This window comes from Colossoma macropomum, unplaced genomic scaffold (genome assembly GCF_904425465.1).
Source record: "Colossoma macropomum unplaced genomic scaffold, Colossoma_macropomum, whole genome shotgun sequence".
NCBI lineage: Eukaryota > Metazoa > Chordata > Actinopteri > Characiformes > Serrasalmidae > Colossoma > Colossoma macropomum.
The window spans coordinates 10,298,137-10,322,294 of NW_023494799.1; the positions used below are offsets into that span (position 1 = coordinate 10,298,137).

General features: G+C 39.1%; 1 protein-coding gene across 1 annotated transcript in view; it reads right to left on the bottom strand.

The window, feature by feature from the left end:
- Positions 1 to 24,158, bottom strand: part of celf5a (cugbp, Elav-like family member 5a) — a 289,807-nt gene that overhangs the window by 8,309 nt on the left and 257,340 nt on the right. Inside the window, exons 7-8 of the mRNA XM_036586607.1 lie at positions 18,166 to 18,331; positions 2,178 to 2,390 (exon numbers count right to left, since the gene is read on the bottom strand). Of these exons, the coding sequence (XP_036442500.1) occupies positions 2,178 to 2,390; positions 18,166 to 18,331 (379 nt within the window). The remainder of the gene's footprint in view (positions 1 to 2,177; positions 2,391 to 18,165; positions 18,332 to 24,158) is intronic.

Here is a 24,158-nt window from a genome sequence, read left to right on the forward strand (position 1 = left end):
GACTTTAGTGCAAATTGGCTGAGCTATTCTTAGTTATGGAGGTGTGTAATAAAATTTTGGGCCTGCCCATGGGCCCTGACCATTTAAGGGGTTAATGCTGGTAATATAACAAACTTTGGTGATATTCCACTTATTTTTAAAGGCTTAGCAAGAATACCTTGCTATTGAAATGTTCTGGCTTGGGACATTTTGTAGCAGAACAGACTTCAAAGGGGCTGCCAGGTTTAACATGCAAGAATATTACTGTTAAATTTCACTGCTTATAAGCTTTCAATGGCAATCTTTAAATGAATAACTAATACAAGCAAACTGACACCGTCTACCAAATGAATCTAACAATGACTGAACAGCAATCAAGAGGCAGGTGTCGGTAAGACACCTACTAGCCTAGTTACCTGTCAAACATGCGACATGTAACCCAATCCAAAGGCTTACTATATTAAAGTAATGTAATATGATTACTTTCTATTATTTTGTTTTTTTATATATAATTAAACACAGAAAAAGAGAAAAACAGTTCAACAAGATGACTGTAACCGCTTCTTGAAGAAAGATAATAGATCATAGGTGACTTCATTGTCTGTGCTTTGTACCACAGTCGTCTTCTCTTGAGACCCCTCATTAACAGTCTGTGAATACCATGAACACCATGCCTTCAACATGGTGGTGGTAGTATGAGGGAAGACTGATTGAGGGAGGGGGGAGAACTCTGAGAACTTGGGCCGGAGTTCTGGGCAGTTTCTGCCTGTAGCTAGAAGGCCAGAGCCCCCTCATAGTTGTAGTAGGACTGATGTAGTAGGACTGAAGAACAGGGAACAGATAGGGTGGCGGTGGGGATTGCGAACACTTCGTCATGGAAACGGATGATGAGGACATAAATTTACAGGGCATTAAACTGGAAGAACAAGGGGTTTCAGGCATTTTTCTTCCCCCAAACTTTAGTTATAACATAACTACATGTTTTAAAAATAGAGTCTAATCTAAATTTTCTAACTGGACATCATTTGTATCTTATCTGCTTAAAGGCCTATACTGGTTCATAGGCTTCATTTTGGTGCATGCTTGGACTGATCGCCGATTGTGATGTATTTTGTAGACGGTTCCTAACTTTCAGTTACAGCGGTCCACAGAAATCAATACATGAGATTTAAAAGGCATTAATTTCACACAAAAGTGGGAGCTGATTGTCTTAATTTCCGATATCTGTTACAATGTTTACACATATTAACATTTTTGCACCCGACGTTTGAAAACTAGCAAACAAAAAAAAACATTTATGCTTTACAGCTGACCAGACTCTGCTGGCTTTTCACGTTTTGGTACCCTTCTGTTTCACAAAGGATCCATTTGACTGTACGAACTAATGCTAATGTTAGCACACTTGTGCACTTCAGCTTTCAGAACCAGGAAATATTTAATAAGACTGATTTTGTGAATAGATATACTTTAAAGATACTTTATATTATACATTTGGATCAATATTGTACTGTTATTACTGCAGTCTCTAAAGTACTGTTGTGTCTTTTAAGGAACAGTTGCAACATTTTATCAGAAACCATAAAAGAATTTACTGCTAGTGTTAGATTATTATATATTTTGTGTCCTGGTTGTAATAAACAATTGTTACTCCTCCTATTATAGCCTGATACTCTCTAGTTTAAGTGTTTTGAAATTCCTTATTTGAGATTAGAATTGATTTAAAAAAAGTTATGATGATGGCAACGAAAAGCTGTATTACTAACAAGGTTAAAAAGGTACACTCTTAAAAAAGAGTTCTTCAAAGGTTCTTTAGTAAAAGGAATGGTTCTATTTAGACCCATGATTTCTATATAGAACCATTTTATGCTTAAATGCTTGCACAGCGTAATTGTTCTTCAGACTGATGGAGAATGTGCTGTAGATGGATCTATATAGAACCTTTTTGAAAAGCACCGAAAACGGTTCCGCTTTTGTTATGATACAAGCTTCTAACAATAGCAGAACCCTTTTTGGTGCTATACAGAACCCTTTTCTTTATAGAACCAAAAAAGAACCATATACAACACACTGTCCATCAGTTTAAAGAACCCTTTCATGATGCAAAGACTTGGCTATTGTAAAGCAACCATTAAGCTCTATATAAATACAAGATTAGTATTATTATTAGTTTTATTATTATAATTATAGCGCAGAGGTACCTGTGTACTGTTGCACCCCAGTGAAGGCTTGCTGGAGCGTGTCAGCGGCGGTGGGGCTTTGGGTGGAGTAAGGCGGCATGCCATTGGTGTAGACGGCCTCCACTGCTGGATGACCGTTGGGCTGGTGAGGGATGCCTGTGAAGCCGTTGACGATTGGAGTGACGATGCTGGGGACGGCCGAAGACGTGATGTTTGCAGGCGGTGAGCTGAGACCTGCTGGAACAAGAGCACCACATCTCTAACACATGCTGAGATACATGCGTACAGTCTTTAATACATACATCACAATACATGGTATGCAAAAGTCTGGGCACCCTGGTCAAATTATGTTAGGTTGATTTAGTATGTGAAAAGTACTTAACATCCTCTACAGAGGGTTAATCTCAAATAAATAGAAATTGGGCACAAGGAAATTGCATGTGTGTCCTCTGTAGAGGATATGTTAACTTGTTTTCATGTAGAAAATCAACAAAACATAATTTGACCAGGAGGGTTCAAACGTTTGCATTCGACTGTGCAGTAAAACAGACGTCACTAGAATCAGGTTATTCAGGTTAGCTTTCAGAGTAAAGAAATGTTAATCAGACAAGACAACCAGCCAGGCAAATCTACAAAGGCTACATCTTTGCAGTGAAGTATTGTAGATAATACGCATGAATTTATGAACTTATAATAATATAATATAATAATGCTTGCTCTTAGATAAACAATCTGAATCTTGAATATTTAGCATGTTATTATCCTACATGGTATAGACTGCTACCACACATTCCAGGTACAGTTTATATTCCAGAAATTTGGCAAATTTGATTTTGGAATTGTTTTAAGCTATTCTGTTAAAGGAAAATTCCATGGAAAATTCAAACATTTTTTCAAAAAGTTTTTTTTTCAAAATTTCTGCATATCGAAATATTTAAGATGCACGCAAAGTCATATCTTGTTTTTCAGGGTTTGGTGTGAAATGCACTGTTCTTAGAGAAACTTGCTTGAGTTAGAATGGTTCACATTGGTGGTGATAGGAACCAGATGTCTGAACAGTTTAATGCCTCTAACTGCTAATACACAGAAAGATAGTACATGAAATGCTTACAGATATGCTGCCTGATTTATTTAGTTAGTCATTTTAGGTTTACGACTATTTTACCATTATCAACATTATATATAAAAACTTGTGTATGTTCACTGGTCACTTAGGCTAGTAAATAGATTGGCTATATTTGCAATGTAGACATCGTGACAACCCTGGTTCCTGTCACCACCACTGTAAAGAAGAGTAGTTACAATGCACCACTTCACATTTAGAAACACTTTGACTCTGTGAATTATGCATTTATATGAAAGACTTTCTGGTTGTTTCATTTGGGTTAATTAATTAATTAATACATTTTTAACATTCTCAGCATGCTCTTTCAGAGTACTTGCTATGTCCCAAAACACCATCTCAAACTTAGTTCCAATAGTTTAGCCAGCATAACCAGCTTTCCCTGCATGTTTGATTCATTATATTGTTAATGAAAAAAAAAGTATTATAAGGGTTATTATGATGGACCTCATGATCTTCAAATGGACACTAGAGAAGAGTGCCAGTATGTGATGGCAGGCCTCTGAGAGCTTATCTGTCAGTGCTACTGCAGCGGAGAAAGCTGAAAAAAAAAGACCCTCCCATAGGATCAATTCAATATGCACCCACCAACGCCACGCACAGACTGTCCGTCACGCAAGCCCTCAGGCGTACTTCAGCCTCACTCTCAATCTTCTGCTACAGCTGAGGACCCTATAGAGAAGTCTTTACAGGAACAACTGTGGCCTGTGATAGGACTGGACAGAAAGCTTGCCCATCCTTAGCAGCCTATCCCACTAAAACCAGCCCATCACAATATCGTTCTTAATGCCAGCTGAGCCGTATGCATGCTCATGTATTCCAGCACCATTGCCACACATCCCCCCCACCACCCCCTAGTGTTTCACAAAGTCTTCTCTTTTCTTTGAACTGAAGTATTATAGGTTAGTGAAAGATAATAAATGGCAAAAGCACTTCAAATTCATGTGCATTTGTTTGGCTATAGTTTCGACTGTTAGCAGCTGTGTAGCTGAGATAGCGGGACAGATTTTGACAATTTTCATCGGTGGAATTCCCTTTTGAGCATTTACATACAAATTTTTCTGGCTGTTTTATTTGGGTTGATTAATTTATTTACTAATTTTTATTTTAACATACTCTGCATGTTCTCAGATTCCTCAAAACAGTTCCCAAAACATTTAAAAAGTGTCTCAAACATAATTGTTCCAGTAGACTTTCTTTGCATGTTTATGATTCATCATATTGTTAATGGAAAAAAACAGAGAGCAGTCTTGCTAAACGTTTTAAGTGATTAGTTATGAATAGCCATTACACACACACACATACACACTACACATATTTAGTATAAAATACTGAAATTACTAGCTGTCTTCTTGATTTTTAGACATTTTTATTCACATATCACGTAATTTCACTCACAATGGAATTGAATTTAGACAGCAGTGGAGTATGAACTTGGCCATCCACTCAGTAAATCAGCTAAATTGACTATGAAAACACATCACTAAACAAAGGTTTTAAAAGATGTACATCTTGACTTCTGTACCATCGCTGCTATGTAGACAAGCAAAAATCCAGTCATACTCATCTGTCTTCTTTTCTGACAAAATGTTGCATCTGTCTCACAACATTTTTGGGACATCCATCGCAAAAAGGGATGTAAAAATGTGCAAATTTATGTGCTACATATCAAAAACTGGAATGTTTTGATTAAAATGAACGAACATACTTAACATTATGCTGAATTATGTAATGTATATATAACTCTAGTAATGAGAATAAGTATTCGGAAATACAAGAAGTATTCTAAGCCTGGAAAATGTTGTTCAGGCGTTTCAGCCCAAAACTGTGTTTCTGCCTTTTACTCTCAATTAATTATTGAAGTAGTTTCAATTAGAACTGATTGCAAGGATTACACAGTATATACAGTTCCATGCCAAAATTTGAACACCTCTGGACAAATAATGTTTCCTTGATTTTCACTGTGAAAACAAGTTAGCACATCTCCTACAGGGAACAAACAGGTATTTTTCTGAAAATTTGAGTGGACATTTTTTTATGTATTTGCTCAATTTAAAAAATAGACTTGAATAAAATAAAGTTGGAAAAAAATAAAGCGCAAAATATAAGATGCAGCATAACTTTTGCACAGGCCACATCTTATATTTTATTTTATTTTACCCCTCATTGCTCTCCAGCAGCTCAATACAGAGCCATATTTAACAAACAGATAGCCCACAGTGTCCTTGTTAATCTGAGGACAGAACTATGAGGAAAAATATTTTATTGCATTATGTAAATTTAAAAATATCCCATTCAACTCCCATTCTGCTGGTGAGATGGCCACTAGTTGGCCTGCAGAAATAGATCAACCTACAGTTTGAATGAAAACCAGATTTTTATAGCTTTTTAAACTAAACATATCACTAATTTGCCCCCTTATTTGCAGCATAATAAATTTTAAAATGAAATGAAGTGTACCTCACATAATTAACACACACAAACACATTTTCAAAGCCGCTTATCCTTCTGAGTTGCGAGGGGGAGCTGGAGCCTATCCCAGCGGTCACTGGGCGGAAGGCAGGATACACCCTGGACAGGTCACCAGTCCATCACAGGGCAACATAATTTACATTACAGACTAAATTTACCAATGAAAAACACGTGTTTTAGTTACATTGCCCTGTTCTAGCTATGCTAGTCTTGCTCACCGTGATTGAGTCATTTAGTTATACAGGATACTCATGACTTCAGACTAGACTACAGCGCTGTTTCTAAGCTGAGGGAATTTCAGCAGTGATCACAGAGCTCCTCCACCTCTTTTGCACTATTTCTCACTCTGAAACCTCCAGCGATTGTTTTGCCTCCCTACACTGATGAATTAGGAGGCGACTCGGCCGTTCTTTCAGGAGCCCAGGAGACCGCTGTTGTCCAGGGAGATCTGATGTGCTGGCTGGGGCCGACCACACACACAGCTGCAACGCAGCCTCTTCATCATCACACTGAAACGTTTTACTCGCGATCTCAGCACACTCTGAACTTAAGAAAGCCACTGGTTGAGAGAATTGCTCATGTAGGAGATTGGGGTGATTTGTGGGTATGAGTGCTGTATGTGGGGACAGTGATACCACTTGATGCATCTATTCAAACAGCAAGTGTGACAAACTATAACATTAAATCATTAAATCAGTTCTTCATTACACAGAACTGGAGTGATCACATATGGCCCAAGGGATTTAAAGCAGGCTAGCCAGATCAAAGCTAAACCTCCTGCTTGAGAATGTGAAATGAGTTTAGTAAATTAATTTATTTTAAAAAAATGTAGGTTTGCACTATTCTGTATTGATTAACCTTGTATTAACGGAAGAACTCCACTGACAGAATTTCTGCAAAATGAACAATGTTAAGATATAAACAGCATCATTCAGAGTGATTTGATGCTTTGATGATGAAATCCTCCATTCTAGAGAAACTTACTGAGTCAGAATTGTTCACAGTGGTGGTGATAGGAACCAGACGTCTGAAGAGTTTAATGCCTCTAAAAGCTCCCTCACACAAAGTTATAACATGAAATGGTTATGAATACGCTGCCGGATGCCTGAGACATTGAGTGCATTTACATGCATTTAATAATCCGATCATAATCGGATTTCTGCAGTTTTCTGATTATTTAAAAGGTCAAGTAAACAGCATACAATTTTTCAGATCAGAGTAAGGCCTAAAAATCTGATTAAGAAATCCGATGAAAAGAATCGGATTTCAGCTCAGTAATCCAATTACTCAGTGAATGTAAACTCTTACTCAGATTTCTTTCTCTCAGTCTGCGCATGTGCGAGAACTGGCGCTGGTACCGGAAATAAGCAAGCAGCGTTACCGCAAGATGGCAGCAAAACACTTTTGGAGTGACGCTGAAACCAAATACATGCTTGACGAAATGAAGGATTTCAATATCTATCATCTTCTAGATGATGTATGTTCATATTTTCAGGCGCTATGTGTGACAAAAAAAAAGTTTTACTTTACGTTTACATCACACCTTCTTCTGTGAGTTTATTGGCTGGTTGCAAAGCAGAAATCTGATTACTGCCTGACTCATGTAGACCTGGACTTTTCACATTTTCTGATTACTCAAGTGCATGTGAACACACTGATCAGATTACTGACAAAATCTGCAGTTATCGGATAATTAAGTGCATGTAAAAGCACTCAGTTTTATGACAGATGTTCAAAAAGGTTACGACCTAAATGTATTTTTAGAATACATTCATAGCAGAGTGGTGCACGCAGGACATTTTCAATACTACACATAAAATCTCAGAAGACGTGTAGGTTCACTGGTCAGTATGTATAATAAATAAAATGATGAAATGTATATGCAGTGTAGACATCATGACACTGCTTCCTATCACCACCACTGTGAAGACAGTAAGTTTCTCTATAATGAAGTATTATGTTTAAATATCACTGAATAATCTCTATGGTATAGCATTGCTGGTAGAATGGGATGCTCTTGAGAACCCTCACACTAGCATGAGGTCACTATGTCCAATGCCAAGCATCTACTAAAGGGATATAAAGCCCCCCAGCATTGGGCTGTGCAGTGGAACTGCATTCTTTGGAGAGAGTATGTTTCATCCAGTACCTTTGGGATGAGTTGGAGTGATCCAGTGCTAATCATCCAACATCAGTTCCTGACCTCACTAATGCTCTTGCAGCTGAATGCAATCAAATCCTCACAGCAATCTATCTATCTACCTATCTATTTCTGCATATGTCATGGCAGTCTAAAACATTTGCACAGTCCTGTATCTGCCTAAAGTTTAGTCCTCCACAGCTGTTTTTGTACAACTCCAGCTGATCCTCTCGTGTTACTCTCCTGCAGTGAATAACTTGCCAGATGTCCCCAGCAGCAGTTCAACAGCTATCAGTTTGTACCTCTGCAAAAAAAGTCAAGGTGAGCCCGTCCCCATCATCAGAACAGAAATGAACCGAGCCTCTCCGCCAGGTCACAAATAGTGTGTCAGACACCTCATTAACTCAGATTGTTGCTTTAAACACAACATTGTGCATATGCTGGAGCACAGAGCCTTTCATCCATCTGCAGAGGCTTGAGGACAGCTTCACCCGCAGACTCTATCGAGCCATCAAACCAATGTCAGGGCGTGGAGTTCAGAACGAGACAAATAACGCCACCGCCGGTTCCAACTCATTTGGTGCAGGCGCTGACAATTAGGCCTCTCCACTTCCTGTTTGCTGTGATTTCTTTGTAGTTTAGGCGCTCGCACCTGCTGAGTATTACTCCAAAAAAATAAATATAACCCACATCACCATGCATCATGGTACGGATACATGCTCTAATAGGGAATGCCATCTGGCTGAGTGCATATGCACCATCGAGCTTAAGTGCTTTACATCTGTTGATGGAGCAGACGTGCCATTGTTTTCCAAAAGCCCCCTTAACCTTTCTGCCAGGCTCTTAAACTCTGCTGTTACACATGCGCACGCATACGATGGATTGATGATCATGTTGGAGAGCATGTTGATAATGAGATGGGTTAAGAAGTCACAATCTGTGCCAAGAACTTAAGTCAGCTATGTATTTATTCAAGCATATATAGTCTGTTTACTGCATTAACACAGAGAGTTCAAAAGGTCTTCTGTGCAGTCTGGAATACTCTAATGTTCAAAGGGAGCTAATAAAGAAAGAAGTCACAATTGGAAATGCATTACAGTGAATTTACCGTGGCTTAGAGGCGTGACACAACACAATATGATAAAATACGTCAGTGTTCAGTAAATAATTCAATAAGGTGAGGTGTTCTAGATATGACATAAGGCGAAGTAAATCTACTTTACTTGTACTTAAACCACTGTAACGTACGGCCAATTCTAAAACAGCCACATAACACATAACATATGATTAAATACATAAATTTAGGTTTTAATTAAAATATTCACAATATATAAATCTTCACTGTGAAACGTAGCTCATTTACAGTACGATGTTGTTGCCAAGTAACCATGAACATCTGAAGGCGGACAAAATAGTCTTTCAATCACCCATTATTTTATACTGCAGTCATTTCATAAATGTTTTAACTTTTTGCCATAAAGCAATGGAAATACTGTAATACAGCAATGTTTAATGCAGAAATCTTCACCATTTAAAAAGTTCTTGCTCACCAAATTACCATAGCAACAATGCAAATTCCCACTAGTGCCTCAGTGTGTTGTGTTAGCATCAAGCTAACAGTACCACACATTTTTTTCCTACACTGAGTTTAAAATTAATACTTAGGGTAAAAACTGGCATTTGAAGCATGTGAAACATTCAAGTTACATATTCTTTACTTTCTGAGTTGCAATTTTACAGTGAATCATTTAGTAAATACTTCAATTCAAAGCCTGACATATAAATGGTGAAGTGGTTTGGCCTGTTAGCAAGCTTTTAGCTTAGCTGCACTCAGTTTAAATAAACCAGCTTCTTTCTTCACCTGTTAATACACTTGTTGGTCCATGTGAGCAGTTTATTCACAGCACAATGGTTTTAGTGACTTGGCGCATTTACACAGAATTCGATTGTTGTGAGGCAGTCAGTGCATATATCAAATATATCAAATATTATCTCATCAAATTTTAGAACCAGAATGGTGCATTTTATAACTGAAGACTATTAAAAATCATTTTTACTTAATAAAAGGTCCGTAAGAGATGAAACATAATATTATTGGATAGCATTATTTTACCGGCTCACAGCTGCACAGCGACAATCAAAAAGCACTAGCTTTGAATGTTGCTCGGCAAATTAGATTTCAGAATCAAGACCGTTTTGCAATAGATTTTTATCGTAGGTGCTGGAAAGTAATGCATGCATGCAAAAAAAATCTTGTAAAATTCTTCCAACAAGAAACATAGTTCATTAACATTAGGCTATTGTTGACAAGCAACACCGTTTTTTAATGAATGAATACACAATTCAGTTGATATGTTCATTCACATGTATGCAATAATTTTACAATTGCTTCAAATGTGGCTTAGCCAATCAGATTTTAGTACCAGAGCTATGCATTTTATAATATAGGGTGCTAGAAAGAAAGTACTATTTCTTCAAAAAGGGTACAATTCTTCCACAAAAAAGGAATTTTGTTACCAGTAGGCAAGTGTTGCCAGGCAACATACGTTTTTATTTGTACAATCATATGTATGTAAGTATTTCCCAATGGCTTTGAAAGTGATTCAGCCCATCAGATTTTAGGACCAGAACTGTTTTGTTAATAAAGGATTTTTGTCTTAGATGCTAAAAAGTAATACACTCACTACACCTTTATCTATCTGATAACATCTTCAGAACATATGACAGATGCTTCTGCTTTAAACTGCTAGTCTGATATCTAAACTGATATCTTTGACCTTTTGACATCAGGGTGTGATTGGTCCAAAGTCAGAGACCAGAGGCTTTTTTTCTCCCCAGAACAGATCCAATTTCTCAACCATATTCAACTATATTCAGATTCTACAACATTGCTTCCACGGTGAATTCTACAAGTCCTAACGCTGAGTTGGTGTAATTGTGTATGGCAGATGTGTTGAATAAACCAGAGACGCTGCCAGCAAGATGCAAATAAATAAATGAATGAATGAATGGATGTGAAAAAAAAATGAATATCTTGTTTATTGTAGTCCATGGAATATTTTCAACACTATCTCGCCCAGGATTAATAATGCAACAGATTCCAATAGGTTCAATAATAGAAGGCAATCAGCAGAGTGAAGCACACACAGGAGCGTGGAGAATGGTGCGCATATTTCAGCACTTCTCCAGGCCGCAGCAGGACGGCACAGCAGCACCAGTCTCTTTCAATTAAGTCAGCGTAAGAAAGGCCAATTCACCCCGGCAGCCGCACAGCATATTAATATGACATTGATCCCAGTCAAAAAGGAGAAAATTCAAACAGAAGACCACAGTTCTCTTACACACAGCAAGCTAATGTTTCAGAAAGAGAACCGAATGGGTATGACTGGAACAAACAAAAGAAATCCAATGCTTCTGGTATAAGATGTGACCTGAATGGATGCATGTTTTTTAAACCAGATCTTTCATATATTTGCGAGTGTTTCACAACAGTTATGAATATATACACAAAACTAAGAATGCCATAGAACAGATCAAATCTGGACCTTGTATTCAGTCATTGGTTAATTGTTGATGTGACTGATTATCAATCTAGTGATATACCTAAGACTAATTACAAAATCGTGGAAACTAGACACAAGTTTTAGATTTGAACCTTGATTTTCAGATTTCAGACCACTTTTTTTCCCTCTGCCAAGCACTGTATTTCAATAGCGGTGGGCTATGGTTGTCAGGCAGCATCATTTTTAATAAATTAATACAGAATTCACCTTATGTGGGTACAGTATACACAGTCATATCCAAATGACATGTTTGGGTGTCGCTGGTCAAACATGACCTTGTTGAAACATGTTTTGTTGATTTTCGAGGTGATAATAAGTTAACACACACTCTACATAAAACACAGCACATTTTAATGCACAATTACTGCTTATTTCCTGAATTTAACATATTAGGAAAACAGATAAAACATAAAATGTGGCCTGTGCAAAAGTTATGACACACTTTCTGTTTTATATTTTATCTTTTGTTTATCCAATTTGTTAAACTTCACAAATAAATAGAAAAGGTGCACTAATAATGCAAAAAAGTGCAAAAAAATGCATATTTAAGTTTGTTCCATGTTAACTTATTTTCACTTGTACATGTAATTTGACTAGGGGTGTTCAAACTTTTGACAGTAAGTGTTTTACAGCAGCTCTGAATGGGGCTATAACAACATATGTTTATCCTAAATGCAAAAAAGTAATTCATGTATTATATCTAAAAATAAAGGCTTGTAATACTCTTTCACTAAATAATGCATTTTTGCATTAACAGCAGGTTATTGTTGCCAAGCAACTTAAGTTAACAATTACTTGTCACATTAACACAACATTCAGTTGATGTGTGTGATCATATGTGATCAAATGAATGCAAATATTTTACAATAGCTTTGTATAAGACGTGACAATCACAAATCACTTATTTGCTGAAATATTTGCTGTTGTTCTTCAGCAGTTCTGACTATTTACACTGTGAATAACGAAGGTGTGATGCTACAGAACAGAGTTCTTCAAATCTGGATCCTGAATCCAGCTTCCAGTCCTGGATTTTGTAATCAGTGGTAGTTAATTGAACTGTCGATGTGACTGATTGGCACTGCTACCTCGAAGAAATGACAAAATCAAGGACCAGAAACTGGACTCAAGGTTTGGCTTTGAAGACTTTAGCCATAAAAGAACCATTTCTGGTCCATGATTGAACATTTAATTGAGTAATTAATAATAATCACAATAAACAATTGATCTGAGAGCATGTTCATTAGTGGTGGGCTAGAATTGCCAGGCAGCATCATTTTATATGAACTAAATACAGAATTCAATTTATGTGTGCAGTCATATGCAGGGTGCGAAATACCCCCTGGTATTCGGGGGGTCCCATGTTGGCTGGCTACTCCAGTGTTGGCTGCCTGCTAACTCACTCACCACAGTGGCACCAATGCTAGCTTTCATGGCAACAAAATGTCTGGTTTAACAATTCTTCTTCTGGAAATGCTCTTTACTAGTTTGGTAATGTGCTCTTCCACACATTGACTGACATCTTACTCATCTGCTCTTTTGTCTTTGGTTTGAGGAATTAGTAGCAATTCACTCTTTACACCAGAAACTGGGCAGGTTTTCAGATTTACCAATGTGTTGCGGTATATTATAAAGTTTTTCAGAGGTTTTCCAGGCATAGTTACAGTTGCTAGTCTATGAAGGACCAACTAGGTGAACCAGTCTGCTACAGCGCCACCCTGAGGCAGACCAGTGCTGCATCTCCAGTTAGTTAAGAATACCAAAGACAGAAGCTCACTGATTGTGGGTGAAGCAGCTCCACATAGACCTGAATACGAAAAAGACCTGAACGATAAAAATCTATTGCAAAACAGTCTTGATTCTGAAATCTAATCCCTGAATCTGTATTTGAGCATTTGTTTTTCCCTAACAGGCAGCATAACATCACAATACAATTATTTTCAGGGACCCCCCAGAATTTGATTTTGAGACATTCATGGTGTCCAACAGGTTAATTATGGGGTCCCGGACCGCTCAGGACCCCCTGTATTTTGCATCTCTGGTCATATGTACAAGTTGTATTTTAGAACAGCTTTGAATGGAGCTCTGCCAATCAGATGTATTAGATTTAATAAATAAAGGCTTGTAATATTCTTCCACCAAAAATTTTGTTAACTAACAGCTAATTAATTAATTGTTGCTGAGCAACATTAGTTTTTAATGACATGCTCTAGCAATACAAAATTCAATGTATGCATGCAATAATATGTATGCAGGTATTTTATAGTGGCTTAATAGTGTCTTTAAATACATTTTTACATCATTTATGTGTAGTATTTGTTTTTATATTTCAACAGCTCTGAATGTCTACAGTCTGGCCCTATAATGACACTGTTAATTACAAATCAAAGACTGTAAAAAGGACTCAAGGTTTGGATTTGAAGATCTCTGCCACAGAACAACTACTTTTGGTAACATTTGGTAACACTTCATATGAATCCTGTATTCATAATGCTTTATAAATGCATTTTTATGGCATTACCATATATAACATCTTATAATACTGGGCATATGCTTGTGTAATTATATAAAGTAGTAATAATTAAATGCACAAGAATTTAAAAAGCAAGAATATTTGACTTCATAAGGTCAGGTCCCATGTCTTCCATAGATGCTGGGGGCGGAAGTGATTATGCCCCGTAAAGTTTACCTGAATACTGCTCTGCTGTGATGCACAATATATACCTTGGTATAGTGTGTTATTTAACAAGCATTTACGTTGACAATGTTCTTATGAATGCAGATTATCGTGTGTTATGAAACCTGACACTGTAAGGCTATATACTGTTGTTTTATGCATGTTATGCATGTAACTTTAACTACTTATAAGCAATTATTCAAGGGTATGCCAAGCATGTTCGCCATATTAACACCTATCAACACCTTAATATAAATTCAAGGAATACAGGATCCATTGGAGGTGTAACCAAATATCTCCATTTCTGATGGACCATTCATGTTGTAGATGAACGTCTGGTGATGCTTGAGCCTGGACAAGATTCATGACAAATTGCAGCGTATGGCTGGTATGTAATTTTAAGAACAGAACGACAATATCTACATGCAACGTCACACATGAACACGCTCAGCCTTCAGGAGAGAGTGAAAAGGGGCTAACAGCCTCGCGCGTCACATTTAATTGGCCGACTCGCCTGTTTCTGAATGGTGACTTGTAAAAGATGTCACAGTGCGTTCAAACCTCAGACTGATGAAGGAGGAATGTGGCTATTTTAAAGCCTCGGCACGTGTCCTCGTTTTTACTACACACAAAAGCATTAAAACCAATCCATCATTTTTCTGTGTACAAAAAACAGTGTTGTGTTGATTTAAACTAATGACATTGACCATTTTTTACGATGTCGGCAGACTCTTAATGCAGATCTGTTTACAAAAGAGCTCTGGTTGTTAGCGTTTTGTTTACGGGACAGAAGGGGAATATTGCAGAGTCGGCAAATGTGACAAGGTACGCATTAAAGTTCCTGTCAGATCTCTCGCTTTTATATCCCATGATGGGAACGTTTGATGTGCAGAACAGACACAACCACACGGATCTTTAAGTCTTTCACTTTCAAGGTCAAGATCATCAGCTATTTCAGCGTCTACCATTCACATCTTAAACAATAACAAAGAAGGGCAGATAGAATCATTAGCAAGTTTCTACCAAAGCTGCGGTTGTATCTGAAATTCATATGCCAGCGTTCCTTGGCCTCCTCGACCTACAGTGTGGTCTCATGCTTTCCCTGCGACAAAGCACAACTGGCCTTATAAAGTGTTGAGGAGAGTAATGCTGTCTTTTACAGTCCACCAAGTTCTAAGTGTTAACTGGGTAAGTGTGACTTACAAACTATAAAGTACTAGGAAATTATTTTGGGTAATATGATGGTAAGTTCCAAGGCAATACCTAACAGGTTCTAGCAGATAAGCAGATAAAGGAGATAAAATATTGTGGTGTCGGCACAAAGTAAGCCACAGGGGAAGCCGTAATTTCTCCCAACAAAATACCTAACAGGTCCTAGCAGATAAGTAGATAAAGGACATAGTAAAATATTGTAGTGTCGGCATAAGACAGAGAGGAGGCCATGATTTCCCCAATGAGAAGTGCTTTTTATTAAACACCAGGGCAGAAAGGCACTTACAGAACCACGAACCCATGATTGAGGTCACTATGGATGGGCCCACCACGAGCCTCCATGCTTAGCTGCTTGCATGGCCACGGCTCCTGAGCTTCTCTGAGGCAAAGCAGCCAGTAGTGGGTTGCTACAATATTTAATAATTGGATGATTATTTGAAATAACAAAGTGGTGCAAACCAGTTTCACTAAATTTCACTGTATTGTCACATGTTCAACCAAGTCCTCCTATCCTGTAGTTACATGGGGTTAAAAGGTGTAAAAGGATACAAAGGTACAAAGATATAGTCTTACATAGTATGTACCTCTATTACCTAGGACAAAATGGGAACTGAATCTGGGCTGTAAAAGTAAAGCTTATACTATAGTTCTAGTTCTGAAGAAGCACTCCAGAGGCATATACTTGAATATAGGGGCAAATAACTAAATAACGCATGACCAATGAGGACCCAAGCTGGTGAGCTGAATCATATGTCCATGATTATACTATACTATAAATGAATACTCTACTATATTATACCATAAATGGATAATCTGTTGACTATTATTTAACTTATCAACTAATACAACCCTTATGCCCTCATGTTTTCTGTATCACACTGCCACTATCATTCAAGTTCAATCTGTACAACTGATTTCTTCTTTAATGCTGCAGAAAAACACAAGAAGCCATATCTCACTACCTACATTTTCTTCTAGTGTACTGCAGTCTGTTAGAATATTCATGTTATATAAAAATTGTAGAGCAAAATAGAGCATTTTTGGTTGTAAGTAAATGATGACTTTTTCCCATAAAAACAACTGGTCAACGCAGCTTTAGTCAACAACAGGGAAAACATGAACCAGTTCCAAGGATCCCCAGGAATGAAGCTAAATCATTCTTTTCTACATTCATTCCAAGTGCCAACATTAGAATACTGAAATCACTATTTGTGTATTTGTTATGCTGCACCACAAAAAGTCAATGAGAAAATGTACAGACCAATAATTTGGAGAAACGCTGTGATGTTTGACTTGTGTTAAAGATGAAGTAAGTATATCCATTAAACTTCACTACAATGAAACTGGTAATGGATTACTGACCAGGCCAGTGTGGCCAGCGCCCCGAGGCTTCTGACTGCCAGAGGCCCAGACCACAAGACGACTCAAATACTTGAGACAATCCACTACTCGACTTGAACAAATAGCCCTTCAAAATGCATTTTTGCAATATGACACAGGTTGGCTTGAAAAAGAAATCATGATTGAGATTATTCAACCTTACACTAACAGCACAATTTGTAACTGTGTAGACACAATAGGATACTGCACATCAATAAGGCTGACTGTGTTAATGTTCAAGAAACAAAACTATTTGCATGACTTAAAGACGACATACACATGAATGTGAACTATGCTTTAATCTCGCTTTGCGTTTTTTTTATTATTATTATTTAAATGCATTTATTATGTGCTATTGTTGAAGTGTAGGGAGCCTCCAAAGACATTTGTGCCCAGAGGTCTCACAAGACTATGATACGTCCCTGAATGAAACAGTTACTTACTGTGAGCGCATTGCCAAGGATGTGATTGAGAATGCAGAGCTAGAGCAGCTGTAACTAGGGTAACTACTCTAGCTGGCATTAGCAAGAACCAAAAACAAATGATATTTCTTTGTTCTCAGTGTTACCTCATCAAATATTTTGGTATATCATCCACTGAGGAGGAAAATACATTGTGTAGAAGATGACGAGTCATTACCATCTACCGCTGCATACAGTCAGCTCTAGTGTTAGCGTTAACTCATTGACTCATCTGAAGGGGCAGGCTCTGTTACTTGAATGCAGTGACCACTTGGATATTTTTGAATAATAAGACAATTTTTAAACGTACACCTCTGCAAGCTGCTAAATTTATATTCAGACTACTGATTTGTCATCATGCTATTGCATCAGTTTCCTTGTTTGTGTATTATGATAATTTAACACCAGGCGAAAAAAGCCTGTTCCTTCTCCATGGTTAACCAGACATCTGTTTACTAACTCTTACAGATGCTCAAATTCCAAAATTACTCAGAATGCACTTCACTACTATACAGTTAGATGTAGCCCATCTGTCGATCCACAGTTAGTGTTAGCCATCTTCAAGGCCTTCATTTACAGTCTGTTTCTCTGTGAAAAGCTGATGTTAGCTGGATATTTTTGGGCGATGGACCACTCTCAACCTGGCAGTGTTTGAAACCCCAGCAACACTGCTGTGTCTGATGCACTTGTACCATGTCAAGAGTGGTCAACCCTCCAAATAATATCTGGTCAACAGCAGCCCTGTGGTCAGAGAGAAGAATAGGGTAGAGGGCATTGGACAAATTGTGCATGACAGCAGTTGAGCTACAGTCTGTAACTGTACACCTACAGAGTAAACCAATAAAGTGAGTGGAGCTCAAGTGGTCAACGAGTGAAAGCACAAGGCAGGTGTTTCTATTAAAGTTGGTGGATATCTGACAATTATCACATGCAAACCCACAGTGAGTACTCCCACAACAAAGGAAATGAAGCGAAGTTGCTCACCCAGAGTCTGATGAAACTCACCCGACACCGGGGTCATGGGGGTGGGTGGCAGGCTGTTGATGTTGAGCGCCCCCATCTGGTGGATCTGGGTGGTGGGGAAGGCCACACTGGGCGTCAGGTAGCCTCCATGACTGGCAGCCATGAGGGCTGCCTGCTGCTGCATCAGCTGCCAAAGAGAGCGAGAGAGAAAGAAGTTACTGGAAGGGAGCAGCCTATATGGGCGAATGATGGATGGGTAGTGCTCGGCAGAGTTGAGGAGAAAGTGGAGCGGAAAAAGAGAGAAAAATGTGTCAACCTATGTTTAGTGAAAGCGTCCATCTTCCTAGTCAGGGAGCTGTCACGAGCCTCTAGAAACGTTTCAGTAGCTGTCAGCCCTGCTCTTTCTAATGGAGGAATTGACATGCATATTCTTGTAGTCCTTAAGCGACCTGAGAGTTCACAGCCAAATAACTGAATTGTATTCATCTTTCCATTTCAAACTTCAGGGTAATGCTTTCTTAATGGTGGTGACTGAATCCCGTCTTTGTCATTTCTCTTTTACTGTGTGGCAGCTCTTGTCAAGAACAGCTGCAGGTCTTGCAGGTTCTTCTGATGTACAACAAATGACTTTAACATCCTGTCATCAGCGCTGTGAAGGAGATCATGTTATGGTACAAAGTTTCAAGGAGAACGTGTGGTATTGTCATGACCAGTGTCACTGTATCTATTTCAGAAACGGACAAATAGTTGATAATGAGCTCCATCTGGGTAGGAATGTAAAGGTGTAGGCGGTCAAATGGACGACTCCCATTGTGTCCTATTATTAGTTTAGTCCCCTGTTGCGAAACAACTGACACAAATACCCATCCTGCCACTTTAGCCAGCAATAATCCAGCATCCTTTCCTCCTCGCAGGCCGGATGCTAATGACAATATTGCTAGGTGCATGCCGCTGTGCTCCATGCTGTATTTGCATGGAGTCCCTGGATGGGAAAAAGCCAATTATTTTCCCTCAATGCCCCTGTCAGGTAGGCTGAAAGCGGCTGTCCCGCTACAAACCGCCAGCCGCTGGCACCTCATCCATAAGCTCCCCCTGCTTCGCCTGCGCTATCTATTAACTCCTTCTGTCATTTGCATAATTCTATCAACGTGACCAATGAGGATCATCCGTTTTGCGGCGAGGAAGATGAATTGAGCTTTTTAGGTAAAGAGAGGAGAAACGAACAAGAGGGAGCTAAACAAAAGCTTAACGACACAAGAAAGAAGAATACACAATAGGTAAAGGGGCATCTGAGGGCCATGACGGTTAGTGTAGTATAAGGGCAAGTTGACACATTTAACAAGTTTAGGCTATGTTTAGGGTGAGATGGTCTTATCTCCTCTCTCTCTCTCTCTGTCTGCGTCCGTCTCTCGGCCTTCAAAACCTCAGTGTCACAGTAATCAGGACCTATTGTGCCCATCTTATGGCCTGGGCATGCAGGCTGAATGGGACTTTCAGAGTTAAGCTGACTGAAGCGAGCCGGGTGCCAGCTTGCTAATGCTTTTTTTAAAAGCTAAAAGGACAGGCCTTGGGCAGAGCACAGAGCAAAGCTGAAGGCTTCCACATTCTAATTTCTCACCACGCGCAGCTTGGCTAATGTCCCTTTTCATGGCAGCCACCAGATTGCTTCAGATAACAACGCAGCGTTCCGTTCTGCTCTTTAGGAATTAAAACACAGCAAATTGGAGGCTCAAGCATGTAATTATGTCGGGGGGGAAGTGAGCAACATCGATTCGTTCTTGCGAGAGGAAGAGGGAAGGAAGAGGAGGTAGGGGGAGAAAACAAAGGTCCATCGACTGACTGCGCTGACAAGACTATTCAAAATCTCCCAAGCAATTTCTCCGCTTTCACCCAAATCTCGCTCATACATCCAGAAAGCCATTCTTCTACTTTACTGAGCTTCTCCAATAGAAAGCAACTGTCGGCTTCCACAGAAAGAGGGACCAAATTGCCTTCAACTGAGTCTTCATCATCAGGGTCATAACCTTTCCTTCCTCCAGAAGGAGGGGAAAAAAAAAAAACGTAGGGTGAGGATGCGGGAAGAAGTTGCCCCGGCGACGGCACTCTTTAGTGTCAGGCATCTGTTTTTTTATTGCCGGGCTGATGGCATTAGTTTCCCCTGGTGCCAGCAGGCAATCACCTCTTTATCACACGGCAATTATCCAGCCAGCCGCGCTGCGTGGCTCCCATACCTCTGCCTGAATCACATGTGACCTCTCCGAGGCAGTCCAGTCCAGGTGGCACAGAAAAGCAAGGGACGGGTGGAGAGATATTTATAGAGAGGAAGAGAGGGAGAAATGGAGAAAGCTGCATGCGAAGACCCTGGTTATTAAGGTCCCCAGCCTTGCTGATTGTCTGGACCTGCTTTCACTCTCTGGATGCTCAGAGTGCTGAACATCTTCAACTGTAGCAGCTCTACACCAGAGATTTAGACTATGTGAAATGCAAGCATATGTCATTCGCCCACAAACTACTAGAATTTACTTATAGTCTTAAAATAACGGTGTCAAAAGGGCTTATTTGGAGTGATACTGAAGAAAAGCCACTTTTGTATCCTTACAAAATCTTTAAATGGATAGTTCTTTTAAATAACTTTACCTTTTTCATTACAGTTAGCAATAACTAGCATAACTAGCTGTCAAAGTGAGCTGTAACTAGCATAACTGGCTTTAGTAAAATAATTTCAGATTAAAAAGATTCAGAATTGTATTTTAAGTAAAATTACACCTTGAATATAATTGGTTTGTTAGACATTTTTCACCATTGCTTGTGCTAGCTAGGCTAGTCTTGCTAACTGGAATGAAGTTTGCTAGTCACAGACTACTTTAGATTAGCCTATGTCCCTATTTTACACTCGGCTTGTGCTGGAAATATCGGTCAGACTAATCGTGCTATCTTCACTCGCTGGTCAAACTGCCTTACTCACTTTATCTAACCTGCACTGACTGACTGACCACTGATTAGCCAGCCTGGCTTACTTAGTAATTCTTACTCATTTTCTTATGCTAGTCCATGTGTTCTGTCTGAATCGAAACCCACTTTGTCCTGCTGCCTCAGTGTGTATGTCAGTGAATGACCTTATTTTTGTCTCATGATGTGTATCAAATATTTTGTAATGTAAAGTGCAGTAATATATAAGTATATGAGTCAGATCTCTTGGGATTTCAGGCAGCTTTGTGATTTATGCCACATGATCTTAGTTGTTTTAGTTTGTTTTTACCCCAAAAATTCAAAAAACAGGCTGATTTTGGCTGTATTTGTTTGCTTCAAGGCTGTTGATGATTGTAGTATGACCAACAGGGGGCGATGTTGGTCAGTAGGAGAGCACAGCCCTGTCCCCCTCCCCAAAATACCAAAACAAACACTCCCCTCATTTATACTTGGTCTTGCAGCGTATTAAAGTGCTTTCAAGTAATTTGTGTGTCATGTGAATCTAATGCGTCGTCTCTCACAATTGCCGTCAACTGAAATAGGCATCTTTCAGTGCCGTGCCATCTCCCCATGCTCTTATTCACATCCCTCCAAAAAAAGTACCAACCGAAAATGGCTGCTTATAGAAAAGGCACGAGATCAAACACGAGAGACAGTAAAGAGACGAGAGAAGAAACGCTTTTAAAAGATATACAGCAGGGTGCCTAAAAGCAAATTAACGTTTCTCTCTTTCATCATGCGCTCGTGACACCGTTCCAAGAACGGAGAGAGTCACATTTGATATTTGGAACGTGTCTCTGTGTATCCTTGTGCCACAGGATCATAAGCTGATTGCCAGGTAGAGGAGAAAGGTGCACCTTTCAGGAAAAAAAGCCCCGTCTTTTGGCACCATATTGTCAGTACTGTTGCCCGATGCCCCTCCAATTTGTTTTTGCAGCCCCCCTCCTCAGCTTTGACTAAAATCCAATTTGCTGGCTGTCAACTCAGCCCACTAATCCTCTGCACAGCTGTGTTTGTGAAGGAGCTTCCTAATTTGCTCATCCTCAATGTGTGATTCTGAGAGCACCGTAGCCGCACATATCTGTTTCTGAGTGTCGCGCTGATGTGCTGCTGACGTCTTATTGGGGGTATATATATGTACATGTGCCGTGCAGTTTGGGAGGTGAAATCCTTCTTTATTCTGATGAGCCTAAGCAACAGCAGCAGAAGACTTACTGATACGGTCTAATTCAGACAGTGGACTGGGATCATGAACAACAATCTGGTTACCAAACAAAACCCAACTGCTAGAAGGCAGGCTAATGGAATAATTTAGCACAATATCAAGTTTACATAGTTTTACCTTAATGATCCACCAAGAAGGTTTGGTGTCTTAAGTTTGTCTGTAGTTTTGTACTATAGCTAAGAGGCTAATGTAGGTAACAAGCAATGTAGCTAAAAAAACATACCACAGCAATTAGCACCACGAAACTGCATGTATAAATCTTGACACACTTAGCTAGTTGCATTATTAAGTAATTTCAGATTTAGGCGGCTGTTATGGTGTCGAGTTTGTTTCTGTAGTTTTGTACTATAGCTATGAAGCTAATGTAGCTAACAAGCAATGTAGCTAAAAAAAACGCACAACAATTAGCACTGTATAAATCATGACATACTGAGCTCATTGCATCATTAAGTAATCTCAGATTGAGGTGGCTATTATCTATAAAAGATGAGCACAGATACGTAGCATAGCTAAAACAGCAACAGCCATCTTGAAGACTGTTGTCTGTACTTTTGTCCTTTTTATAGATAATGGTCATTTTCAGTGTATGGTGATTTAAGAATGCTGTTTGCGCGTTTTATTTGTTCCCTGTAGAGGATGAGTTAACTTACTTCATTTAGAAAATCAACAAAACATCATTTTGCCAGGGATGTTATATGCTATACATAGAGGAGGCTTTATGACCGCACATTTTTGAGAACCCCAAACTGAAAACACGTCTCGCATCCCTCGGTTTCAATGCAGTTTTTCGCTGGACAGTTCCTTTAAGTGCAGTTTTCTGAATGTGGCGCGATTAAACGAAGTTTACTTTGAACTCTGGAACTTAAAAAACGATGATGCATGTTCATGATCCTTCAGCAGCACTTTAAATTTAGCATGTTTTTATATAGTTGTGTACACAGATATTCATATTTCTCTGTCAAAACTTGGCAGGAAGTGTGTATAATATCATATGGCAGACTGCGCAGGGTGTGTGGGCAGAGGTTCTGTCTGGAACGCTGAGGCATGGAGATGCTGTCAGAGCCAGAGACCCGCACACTGCACGCTTCTCTGACACAACACATAAAAGTCACTGCCTACCTGTAGGAGCCACAATGGCTGCCCTGCCTGCCTGCCGCTCTCGGACATTAGCATTTCCCACATTTCCCACGGACAGCCCGCATTTCATGAATTGTAATGAGAGTGGTTTTATTATTTATTTATTATTTTTCTTTTACTATAGAGAGCCGGCCTGGTAATTACTGTAGGGCTGTCTGTTTGTGTAGCACTGCCTCCCGAAAGCTTGTGATATGGAAATGAGGGTGATGGATATGGCCATAGAGTCCCTGCCGCATCGTCCTGTTCATTCTAATTCAATGCTAATATAAGATTCAATGTCTACACGTTCCTATTCCAAGTACAAAACACATAAACTACTGATCAAAAAGTTTGGAATCATTTAGGAAAAGGGGAATTCCACTGAAATTTCTGCATAATTTAGTCTTTTAGATGTACACCATGCAGTTAGATGTGAAATGCTCCTTTCTAGAGAAAAGAATTGTTCACAGTGCTGGTGATAGGAACGAGACATCTCAAGCCTTTAATGTCTGTAAAAGCTCCCTCACCGAAAGCTGCTTTTACATGAAATGATGATATAAATACTGCTACATTGTTTTATGATGGCTTTGAAATAAGCTGTTTTCACGCAGGCCCCAAAGAATCCATATATGTTCAGGTTTACTACTATTTTACCATCGTCAACATTAGATATAAGACATGTAGGCTCACTGGTCTTGTTGGG